Below are 12,072 nucleotides of genomic sequence, written 5' to 3'. Positions count from 1 at the left end.
AAACTATTTCATTGTTTACAAGTGACGTAAGAAACTAACTGGGTTACCGAGTTGGTACATTTGCCTTGCAGTTATAGAAATAAAACGTCCACAAACAACTAATTTCGTCACTGTCCTGCGATGGAAAATAAACTGACACTTGCGTAATATCCAGTTAGCAACTGAAACATGTTCTTGCGGCGGTAAGTTTGTCATACACAAGTGGCCGAGTATCTCTGCGGCGTGGTCACACTGCAGGACGGCCTCGGCGAGAAGCCACCCCCGGCGCTACGGGAGCGGAATGTCAGGTGAGTCCGCCTTTCTTACGGGCAAATTCAGCACACCTGTCTGTCTAGTGTATTAGACTGGAAGGGGGGGGGGGAAGCTCCTTAAATGAATTGCTCCGTTTCGGTAGTTTAAGATTTGGTTCCCCCGGGTTGCAGAAGAACTGGATTTTATTTCCCTAAACCACATTCCCACGACCCATGGGTTTTGCTATGAAGCATCCTCTGGTGTTTTAATAGGTGATATTCGATGGAAAGGAGTCGAATGCAAAGTCGAACTGTTCACATTCCTAGTCGTAGTCTGTAATCTACGCTATATACATGGGCTGCAGAGCTCAGAACGGGGTGATTTTCCACGGTTTTGTTTATGAAACGCCACAATAGAACATTCATTTACATAATTAAAATATTGAGCATATTTCATGATGCTTTAAATGTTGCAAAGTGAATTAAGTCCTTGGGACCAGGGGCGCAGATGGCGGGGGACTCTGCTCCGTTCCACCCACTTTGGAAGGGAAAAAAACTTAAATAAGTGTGGCATTTATAAATTGGGTTGGATTGCTAAATGTTTGAACTCATCAAACTGTCGACCATCACGAACTACTCATAGGACGTAGTTGCTGCAGGTGGGAGTCCCCTCACAGGCGCGCGCGCGATCCCCGTGCTACACCTACTGTTTCCCTTTATCCCCTTTGTACTGTAGGTATACAGTAAAACGCACGCACTCCTATTAGTCTATACATAGCTTTAAGATTTTCCATTTCCACGATGACCTACCGATTTAACGAAGGAAAAGTAACTCGAACACTGATGGCACTTTCTAAAACATTTTTGAAAAACATCTACACTGTATATCAGTATTTGCAGAATTTATGCATTGTGTTTATGTTTCACCCATGCGGGTTTTGGGCCCTGGGCAATTTGTGGTGGATGCAGTTTTTCTCACACAGAGTAAAGCGGTATGCAACACAGAAAAACAAATTGGAATAAACCAAAAACATATCATAGTGTTCTTTCAAATAGCAAGCGGTGTAAGTAGACTTAATATCTATACCAAGCCTATGTTGGATGCTGTTGTTAACCTACTTTTCATCTCAGGCTAATTCATATTGTTACAGCAAAGCTAACGATTTCATCTAAATCTTACGTAACATGAAATTATGTCTATTAGAATAAAGCAGTAAACCTATGAACGCATCTAATATGTAACATTACATATGCTGGGGCTCAGTACACAAACTTAAATCTGCAGCACATTGTAGAGACGGTTGTTTGCTGTTTAGGCTGCTGTCCATTTGTGGCTGACTGGCAAATCCACACCAGACAGGACATTAACAGTGTATGTATGTCGGCCAGTGTCAATCAAAATGTTTAGTGTATCGAACCGTTAGCCCAAATCTCGTCGATTGCCTCATGAAGCACGCCTGGGTAAGTTTAGAAGTTGAGACCTTTTGCTTCCTGTTCCCAAATCTCTCCCTCCACTTCACCTGCCGGGGAAAATTTCTGTATAGCGTGAGATGAGCGGGATCTAAAAATATACTTCAGTAGAAGTGGAAATCAAATATATTTTAATATTTACAATGAACCTGTTGAACAAAAACAACTCAAAGTCAATACCCTCATGCTGAAAGCTGTTAAAAATCCATTATTATTTTTTTTTGCCAAAAAATCCATTAAATACTTGTAGCACTTGCCCTTACTTATAACGAAAAATACTTTTGAATGGTTTTCGTGGCAGTGTATTGAAATAAGGGCCTTTTGAACATGGCTTGAAATGCATTATGGATAAATGCCAGCGAACGTGTACACAGTGGCTGCTTCCACCTATGAGAATTTGCGCGTTGACTTCATTTTAAGTCACGCTAGTCACTTTTTTTTATCCTCGTCGTGTAGGTTCTCTGCGAAACCCCCAGGGGGCGCTGTTAGTTTACTTATGCGAGCGGTCCCAGCGTTGTAACTTAAAATCGATGTGAACACCCAGGCAGCTAAAACGCGTGTTAATCGCATGCGCATCTCCTGCTGTCCACTTCACAAGAGCGACACTTGGCTTGTGATTTTATCCCACTCGTACGTGGACGAGATTGACGGCTTTGCCAAATCAGTCAGTCGTGTCATTTTCAAAATTAACCCCCATCTTCCGATGCAGGCATGTGGGTAGCAGCGGTGTTGAACCAATGTCGAACCTCTACAAGTGCAGCTAAATTTGGGGATCATACGTCGTGCCCAAATCCGTTATGCTCCTTATATCCCATACACACAGCATGACTTTTCAAAAATACAAAACACCTTTAAAGGCATTGTCATGGGACTTAAATGCTGTAAAAATAGTCAAACCATTTTTAAATGTTACATCCCCTGTAATATGATCCTATGTGAAAAATGGCTGGCTTGGGACATAGATGGACTGCATTATAAAGGAAAATTGTAAAGGATTTACCTGCGTGAGCCGGGAGTTTACAGATAGATTTATGCTTTGACTTTTCTGCTCTGCTAGTGTTTTAGCACCAGGGACAGTTATTTTAATGGAACTAATTTTGCAAAGCTCTCACACAGTTGCATTTATTTATTTAAAGGCTGCTTTTATCCAACGCAGTATGCAGCTGAACATCAGAGCAGGGTCAGCCAATCCCTGGGCCAATTGGCGTTAAGGGCCTTGCTCAAGGGCGACACAGCGATAAGGTCACTCTGCCATCGGGTATGAACCCAGAACCATGTAGACATGGGCACAGAGCTGTGCAGGTGAGATGTGCGCAGGTGAGATGTGCGCCATCCAGGTCCTGAAGCATTGTTCAGTGAACTTGTACACAATGGAAACGCCACTTGCCGATCATTTTCAGGGGGCATGAAATTCTACTATCTGTTACTGTCCAGTATACAGTAGTTTGCTTATGCTAGATGATGTTTTTTTGCTCTTAAAGGCAGGTTCCTCTTTTGGGTCTTTTGTAATGATCGAAATGATAATCGCTCTAGAAGAGACTTTTGCAGTTTCAAGTGGGATATGAGTCTGTTGCAAGGCGCATGTACACACACAGTCAGAGCCTTTAGGCAATGTAGACCATGCTAATCAGCCTAACTGCATGTCTTTGGGGCTGCAGGACGAAGCTGCAGGAGCCCTTTAGGCATCTGAGGAAATTGAGATGTTGGTGAAACTTCTGGATGTTGCAACCGAAGGGAACTGAAGTAACATTGAGGTGGCGTCCACTGTAGACCCATAGAATGAATGCATATAAAACACTTAACTCCGTGTCAGTGTTGTATTCGGTCTCGGCAGAATCACTGGGAATCCTTTATGATCCATCCTTTAGTGAAAGCTGCAGTCTTGCAAACGGTATCTGTGGCAATGTGATGTGCTGAATGTGAACAGTGAGCACAAAAGTGCAAAATGTTAAGCTTTTAATGGTCTCAACAGCAAGTAACCGGAAGATATTTCGGAAGATTTTGTAAACCCGAACATCTTCTCATGATTTTATCTTTGCATCCAAGAAGGCCATGTAAGTGAATTTCCCTTGTTCCAGCTTTTCTCCCACTAACAGTTCACTGCAGCAGGGAACAGTGGCGAGCAAATGGGGGCACAGGCCTGGGGAGTGCATTATTTTTGTTCTTGCTAATTATCTGACAAATGATTTGTCGTTAGGACATTTGTTGTTGTAAAGCTTAATATTTAGCCATTTGGGGTTTGGTCCATTTTTTTGCCCAGGAATGTATATAGAAAGGTACTTATAGATATTCTGTGTATAGCATGTCAAATTTATAGGTATGGCTTGGGGAAAAAATACAAAATCAGCAACTGAGTGGAGAAAGAACAAGGCTGAAGGGTTATCGGCAAACTTGTCCTTGACATTATTTCTATTTATGCTGGAAAAATATACTGGTTTCCGCTCTTCCCTGGGAACACAGCACATGTTGGTGTCAGTATAAAGGCCGTCGCTCTCAGAAAGTTCGCATCCCTTGGAAGTGACTGCTGATCCCAGACCATGAAGGGACTCCTGGTCATCGCCGCCTTCTTCATTGTGGCCCAGAGCGCGAAGCTGTTTGCGGGGTGAGTCGGCTAATGGAATTCTGTGCAGAAGTGAGTAGTTCAGGTCCATAGATTTTGTTCCCCAAGATTCTGTTTCAGCCAACCCACTGAGCATAAACAGTCACAGTCACAGAATACTCAACTGTTTGGTTGAAACAAAACCATGGTCTGGACTTTTACTCTCTGAACTTGAGTGTCAGTTGTACCCACCTCTGATACCCCGAGTGTGTGTTTGCTGGAAAGCTACAATTACTCATGATGACAGAGAGAATTAAATCTTCCTAGAATTTATACATTAATGTTGCAAATGTGTGAAATAGTACTGTAATATTAGATTTTACACACTTCTTAGATTTGTGTGTACAATAATACTGTATTAGTATTAGCAATTAAAATTCTGAATTGAAATCTGAATTGCTGAAACTTATTTAAACGTATTCTGTTTACTAATACACAAATTGCACTATACTTGATATTTAAAAATGACATTTTTTTTTTTTTGCGGTTTTCCACGAAGTTAGTATATTTTGAAAATTGACCACTAGAGGGAGACAGTGGAACAGTGAATGCTGTGCGCATTTCGTGGATTAAAATGTGAATCTGACAAATAGGATGTTCTTTGGATGACTTCCAAAGCTTATCCTACATGCAAGCTAGTCTAAAATGACTGTCTGCGTTACATCACTCTCACGAGGTTAATTTAGGGAAAATTTCTAAATTTAATTGAAGAACACGCTCATCAGCTGTACAAGTAACTGCAGATTTACGTTACCTTATGGGTGTTAATTACTGCGCCTTGACTTTCAGGTCCATGACAATAATTCAGTAGTGGTCTAAAAATTAAAAGCTGTTTAATTTATATAGTTATAACAGTTATATAGTTGTTATTCTTCCCCACTTTTTAGAGACCAAGTACTCAGAATCAATGCAGAGTCGGAGGAGCATATTCACCTTCTACAGGCCCTGGAGAAGCAGGAAAGCATTGAGGTAGAGGAGAACATGCCAGGAGTCATTTTCCACACACTGCAACACAACATTGTGCAACCAAAACAATATAGACGTTGAACCAGAAACAAAACTTTTAACATCCTTATTTTTTGTTACAGGAAACACTTTGTTGCACAATAGCACTGAAATACCGTTGAAATCACTGTCTACAACTGCAAAATAGTAGATTTACCAAAAACGGGGCTCTCATTCAGCCAGTGAATTGCTCAATTTGTACAGTATTTGAACTCTTCTCCAGTTTAATCTACATCTGCCGGCCCTCTATCTGCCCAAAAGCCACCGGCAAAATAGAATATGCGGGAAAAGATGAACGCAATGAGACGTGAGGCCGGGCTTTGAACGCCATTTGACAAAAAAAAAGTTATCTTTTTATGGAGAAAAGCCCAAGAGCTCCTGGAGTGAGAGACAGTGTCCTTTTGTCAGAGATAAAGAGAAGCTCAGATGCCACGTTGAGCCGTTTGCCCAGCCCTGAAGAGGGACAGAAGTCACCCCAGTCAGAGCGTCGTGCACAATGGATTCTCACTCGGTCCTGTCTCTTGTGATCATTCTCCCAGCTGGACTTCTGGCTTTCTCCCGTCTCCTCTGATCTGCCCATTGACGTCCGAGTTCCTTTCGCCAGCCTGCCGGCAGTCAAAGTTTTCCTGGAATCAAACAACATCCCTCACTATGTAATGATCAAAGACGTGCAGGTACCTCAGACATAAAGCCCCGTGCTGTTGTCATCTGAGACAGAAGACAATGTTCCTCGCCTGGATTTCTCTGAGTCTGTTTTAATGTCACAGAAGTAAAGTAAAGCCAATTAGTGGGAATAATTCTGCTTGGCCGTAGGAGCTCTGAGTGTTCTGTGTGTTTCAGGAACTGCTGGAAGAGGAGAGAGCCAACATGAAGGCCAGCAGATTAAGGGAGAGCAGAGCTAAGAGTTTCGATTTTGGGGCTTATCACACACTGGACGAGGTGGGTGCCTGGTGTGTCTTGGTAAGAGTTTGCTTAATTAAGCATGAGCTCACATCAAGTGGAAACAATCCCCGACCAAATGTGTGTGTGCATTTGCTTCCTTGTGACAGATCTACAGCTGGATGGACAGCCTGGTCGCTGGCCATCCTCGTCTAGTCACCAAGGTGCCAATTGGGTACTCCTATGAGAAACGCCCCATGTATGCTCTGAAGGTAGGACAGAGAACTTGAGTGAAGCTCCTCTAGGGATGAAAGGATGACTGCTTACATTACAACAAGTAAAAAAAGTGTGAATGTGAGATGTGCTCTTTGGGAGGGAAATCTCACAAAACGATGTAAAAGTCAGGAAGCTTTTCTGAATAAAGAGCATGTTTCAGGGTTGGGTGAGCTTCGCCGGCGCTGATCTTTATCCGTTTCGCTGAACCCGAAATGCAGTGGTGGCGTGCCTGGATTTTCAACTCAGAACCCTAGCCTTTAAGACAACTGTAATGTTAGTGTGTTCGGTGAATCAGAAACAGTCTGAACGAGGTATTCTTATAAGAAGTTGAGGTTAGCTTATCATCGATTGACATGCACATCACCTTTCTGGGAACACTGGGGGGCAGTGGGAGGAAAAATCCCAAGCATCACGGCAGGACTGTGTGGTGTGGCGTTAACACTGAAACTTTCTTGCAGTTCAGTACGGGTGGAAGCAAGCGTCCGGCCATCTGGATCGACGCTGGGATCCATGCCAGGGAGTGGGTGTCCCCAGCCACAGCTGTCTGGACAGCCAATAAGGTAAGAGCAGGGGTTCAATGAGAATCAGAGAAGAGGAGGAGTTAGGAACAGAGTGGGGGGGGGGGTCCTGCATAAGCTGCTCTCAGTTTATTATGTGTGATGTATTTTTGATCATAATCTTAAAAATGTCGTATGGTCATTTGTCAGCATGTGGTGTTACCCTTTAAAGCAACACAAAAGTAACCAAAAAATTAGATCAAAAAGTTATTTTTGTTTAATAGGGGTATTGTACATATCGCATGGTTAAATAGCACTTGAATTTTTTGAAACATAACATTTAAATGAAACATAAATTGCATCAGAATCCCTTATCACTACAAGTAATACTCTTGCTTAATCATTCAAATGCATTAAAATATCAAGTTATTCACCGATTGCTTCTTACACACTTCTTACCTCTAGCAGAGTCTAGCTTTTAAGTGAGGTTTTGGCAGTAGTACACTAAACAAAATAAATCAAAATACAGAAATATGGGACAGAAATCATTTAGGAATATCTCATCCATTCCAGAAATCAGAGCAACAAATGAAAATTCACATTAAAGCTTTTAAAAACTGTTAACTTTGAATCTTTATCTAAATTTAAGACATTAAGAAAAAAGGTTAATGTTGAAGGAGGCAGAGCTGTGCTCTGGCAAGGTGTGATTTGGACATAAGGAGGCGGAACTGAGCTCTGGCAAGGTGTGATTTGGACATAAGGAGGCGGAGCTGAGCTCTGGCAAGGTGAGATTTGGACATAAGGAGGCGGAGCTGTGCTCTGGCAAGGTGAGATTTGGACATAAGGAGGCGGAGCTGAGCTCTGGCAAGGTGAGATTTGGACATAAGGAGGCGGAGCTGTGCTCTGGCAAGGTGCCATTTGGACATAATGAGGCGGAGCTGTGCTCTGGCAAGGTGCCATTTGGACATAAGGAGGCGGAGCTGAGCTCTGGCAAGGTGCCATTTGGACATAAGGAGGCGGAGCTGTGCTCTGGCAAGGTGCCATTTGGACATAAGGAGGCGGAGCTGAGCTCTGGCAAGGTGCCATTTGGACATAAGGAGGCGGAGCTGTGCTCTGGCAAGGTGTGATTTGGACATAAGGAAGCGGAACTGAGCTCTGGCAAGGTGTGATTTGGACATAAGGAAGCGGAACTGAGCTCTGGCAAGGTGTGATTTGGACATAAGGAGGCGGAGCTGCCTTCCACCAGGCTCCGTCTTTATTTAAACCCTGGATAAGAGACACCAAGACACACCCTCTTTCCTTCTTTTAACACCCATGTATTTTTCCTTGAAGAGACTCCAGTCTAAGTCTTTCTTGTGTAGTGTTTATCTCTAACTGGCATCCCCTCACTGGTCTTCCCCTGCCATGTACCCTATGCTGCCTGGGACAGGCTGTAAGCTAGGGGTCAGTATTAGGCAGTGGAATTCTGGGAGTACAGTCATCGCCCATCATCCCGTTTCTTACTCGGATCATCCTGTATCATTCAGGGATCATCCCGTATTGTCCTGTATCATTCTCAGCATCCTGTATCATTCAGGGATCATCCCGTATTGTCCTGTATCATTATCAGCATCCTGTATCATTCAGGGATCACCCCGTATTGTGCTGTATCATTCTCAGCATCCTGCATCATTCAGGGATCATCCTGTATTGTCCTGTATCATTCTCAGCATCCTGCATCATTCAGGGATCACCCCGTATTGTGCTGTATCATTCTCAGCATCCTGCATCATTCAGGGATCACCCCGTATTGTGCTGTATCATTCTCAGCATCCTGCATCATTCAGGGATCATCCCGTATTGTGCTGTATCATTCTCAGCATCCTGCATCATTCAGGGATCACCCCGTATTGTGCTGTATCATTCTCAGCATCCTGCATCATTCAGGGATCATCCTGTATTGTAAACAAAACACAAGATTTGTCCTGTATTTTTGTACACATTTTGTACAGATTTTATCTCTGATACTCCGTTGACATCATTGACAGTAGTTTGAGCTTTTGTTTACCAAAATCACCTTCTATTTCTATATGTCGGCTTGTGTTGCTAGCATGTTGGTTGCATGTGGGGCTCTCTGCTTATGTGCTCCTTCAGATCGCAGCTGACTATGGCCACGATGCTTCAGTTACATCCCTCTTGGACAGCATGGACATTTACCTGTTGATTGTGACCAACCCTGATGGCTACGTCTTCACTCACACCAACGTAGGTGCCAACTGTTGCCTCTAATACTTTGCCCCTACACCGAACTCCATAGCCCATTGCCCTCCAAAACATTCTGGCAAGAATCACCCAGGTATCTATTTTCCAGTTCCAGAACCGCATGTGGCGTAAAACCCGCTCCGTGATCCCTGGCTCTACGTGCCGTGGTGTAGACCCCAACCGCAACTGGGATGCTGGTTTTGGAGGTATCGATTTGATTCTTCTATGCCTGTGGTCCTGTCGGCAAACATCACATATAAGCAGAAGTTTGACTCATGTGCCATCAGTTGGCTGAGGTTCCTCATTATCCAAATGAGTGATCACTATAAGTCATCAACCGGAGTGTATTGGAGATCATCGGGAATAGGTTTATCGAGGATGAAATCGGATTTGATGGTACTGCAGTAAACAGGGAGTGTTCCTCGCAGGTCCTGGAGCCAGTGGAGATCCCTGCTCGGAGTCCTACCACGGCCCGCGGGCGGAGTCAGAGGTGGAGGTCCGCAACGTGGTGGAGCTCATTAAGAGCCAAGGGAACTTCAAGAGCTTCATCTCAATCCACTCCTACTCCCAGCTGCTCATGTACCCTTATGGCTATAAATGTGCTGATGCCGCGGACTCCGTTGAATTGGTACGACCCTCTTACCCCAGCTCTGTTCTGCTATTGTCCTGCCCTCCTCTGTGAGAAGTGACTCTCCTGTCTGCTCCTTTCCAGGACTCCGTGGCCCAGTCCGCGGCCCGGGCACTCAGCTCTGTGTACGGCACCAGCTACCGTGTCGGGAGCATTTGTAAGATCATATGTAAGGACCAAGCTTTCTTTGGATCTCCATAGCCTGTTTCCGACCGGGGGATCTCTGTCCTTATCTTATTTTTGAACACTTCCATGAATATTTAGACACTGAAAAAAGAAGGCATTATCCTGGCACGAATTAAGCATAAATGTACAATACTGCCAACTCAAGAGAAGGCTAATTTGGTGCTCTCAGGCCCCCCTCCCTCTCATCACACCGCAGTGACACCTACAGGGTTCCAGTGGAATTCATTGTGTGGTGCTCACCTCAAGGCATGCTATGCCTGATGTCTTTACTGTGTGTTACCACCTCCATGTTGCAGTGGCTTTATGCCTTTCCACTGCCTGTTTTGGCCATAAACATAGACCTGATTGAGAGGGCATCCCAAAAACCCACACCCACACTGGCCCTCCATGGATCAGGTTGCCCACCCCAATCCAAAGGTTCATGCTAAAAAATCATTGTCTCCTAATGTCCAGGAATGACGGTAGTGACCCACAGTTTTTCTCTGCAATTCACAGATCAAGCTAGTGGGGGCAGCATTGATTGGTCATACAACTATGGCATCAAATACTCCTTTGCTTTCGAGCTACGCGACACGGGCCGCTACGGCTTTCTGCTGCCGGCCAATCAGATCGTCCCCACAGCCACAGAAACTTGGCAGGCTCTGAAGCATATCATGGAGTATGTTCGCACCCACTCTTTCTGAGGATCTGAGCCGGGCTGTCCAGAATCACCAACCTTCAGATCCTGCTCCTCTTTCCTGTCTCATGTCGACTGTCTTACATCAACCAGAAATGGACTGATGTAAAAGACCTGAAAGGGAATGTAACATTTCTGAAGGTTACCATTACAGGTCATATAATAAAGCAAATAAAAACCAGGCAGTGACTTGTCTTTCATGGAAAGATGTATCTATTTCCCCTAGGAACACAGTTCAAGGTCTTGAACTATAAGGACAGTCTTTCACATGACTGGGTATTTCATATGAGAGAAGCATAACATCTGAATCAACGCAGGCCTATACAGCTCTGGAAAAAATTAAGAGACCACTCTATATTTAAAAAAAAAACTACATTTTAAATCCTTGTTTTATCCTGATACTGTGAGGCAGGCTGCTTACAGGCTAATGTTTCTAAGACGGTGGTACCAAGATCAAGGTGAAGCAGGAGACGCTGGCAATAACCAAAATCCAGCCAGGTAGAGGGCAGAAGCAGCTTCCTAATGCCAGAGATGACGTTCTTCTTATCCGGCAGTGACTCATAAATCGGAGAATGACCTCAAGTGACCTTGAAAAAGAATGGGAAACATTAAGTGGTGTGAAGTGCATTGCTAAGACTGGTTCGTATCAGGCTTCTAGAAGCAGGACCCATAAAGCAAGGAAGAAGCCCTTCAACAGTGAGAAGCCAGGCTGGAGTTTGCAAAAAAAGATGTATGTTTTACACTGGCACATACCCATAAATTGAGAAATGAGTGAAACTGAAAGTTTTGCTTTGGTCTCTTAATTTTTTGCAGATTTGTACTGTGTTTGGACTACTGTCCACTAAGTAACATCAACAATAATAACAGTGCCCTTCCTGTAAGACATAAACAGCATTTGAAGTTTGTTTTTCTTTTTTTTTTTTTGAAAACCTCAAATCTCAAGTGTCGGAAAGCGTTATTTGGCAATTCTAGTGCAGCTTCTCCATGAATATTTCCCAAAGCTGTATGAGTTGCACATCAAAGAGCTCAAAGCTCAAAGGACGGCCCCGGAATGTTCCGTCTGTGTCTTGTTACACCTGTGTAGGACCCCCACTGCCCAGTCACATCCATTCAGTTCCTAAGGCATAAAACTGGCAATGTTCTCTCCCCGGGGCTGTGCTGTTAAAGTGAATTTACATTTTACACACCCTCAAGAAGGCTTGAGGCCTGGAGGCCAAAGCCGAGTTCAGGCTGGCTGTACTATCACGCTTCTGAATGGATGGACTTGTGGCTGTAGCAGGGTCAGCTGAATTCTGTCCACAAAACAGGTGACTCTACGTCTCTGAGTCTCTGTTAAATGTTCGTTTTGCCATCATGTGAGAGCTACAACCTGGGGGGGGGGGGGC

The 12,072-nt window shown here is 44.1% G+C and overlaps 1 protein-coding gene across 2 annotated transcripts; it reads left to right on the top strand.

Annotated features, from left to right (window-relative positions):
• Positions 1–141: 141 nt before the first annotated feature.
• Positions 142–10,869, top strand: LOC111843141 (carboxypeptidase A2-like). Of its 2 annotated transcripts, none has more exons than XM_023810443.2 (12): positions 142–287; positions 4,161–4,302; positions 5,187–5,268; positions 5,844–5,978; positions 6,145–6,243; positions 6,354–6,455; positions 6,918–7,019; positions 9,090–9,200; positions 9,307–9,403; positions 9,626–9,825; positions 9,910–9,994; positions 10,507–10,869. In XM_023810443.2, the coding sequence occupies exons 2-12, from the start codon at positions 4,238–4,240 to the stop codon at positions 10,692–10,694; spliced, it is 1,266 nt and encodes a 421-aa protein (XP_023666211.1). In that variant the 5' UTR covers positions 142–287; positions 4,161–4,237; the 3' UTR covers positions 10,695–10,869. The 2 variants fall into 2 exon arrangements, with proteins under 2 accessions (XP_023666211.1, XP_023666212.1); XM_023810444.2 differs by lacking the exon at positions 142–287 and adding an exon at positions 295–3,754.
• The last annotated feature ends 1,203 nt before the right edge of the window (positions 10,870–12,072 follow it).

Source organism: Paramormyrops kingsleyae, chromosome 3 (assembly GCF_048594095.1).
Source record: "Paramormyrops kingsleyae isolate MSU_618 chromosome 3, PKINGS_0.4, whole genome shotgun sequence".
In the NCBI taxonomy this organism is placed as follows: Eukaryota; Metazoa; Chordata; class Actinopteri; order Osteoglossiformes; family Mormyridae; genus Paramormyrops; species Paramormyrops kingsleyae.
This window is presented reverse-complemented; position numbering and strand designations above follow the sequence as displayed.

Excerpts from the sequence above, each read along its gene's own strand:
- LOC111843141 (XM_023810443.2), top strand. The coding sequence starts at position 4,238 with ATGAAGGGACTCCTGGTCATCGCCGCCTTCTTCATTGTGGCCCAGAGC. Across the intron at positions 4,303-5,186 it reads AGCGCGAAGCTGTTTGCGGG|AGACCAAGTACTCAGAATCA; the intron begins GTGAGTCGGCTA and ends CCCACTTTTTAG. Across the intron at positions 6,456-6,917 it reads GCCCCATGTATGCTCTGAAG|TTCAGTACGGGTGGAAGCAA; the intron begins GTAGGACAGAGA and ends ACTTTCTTGCAG.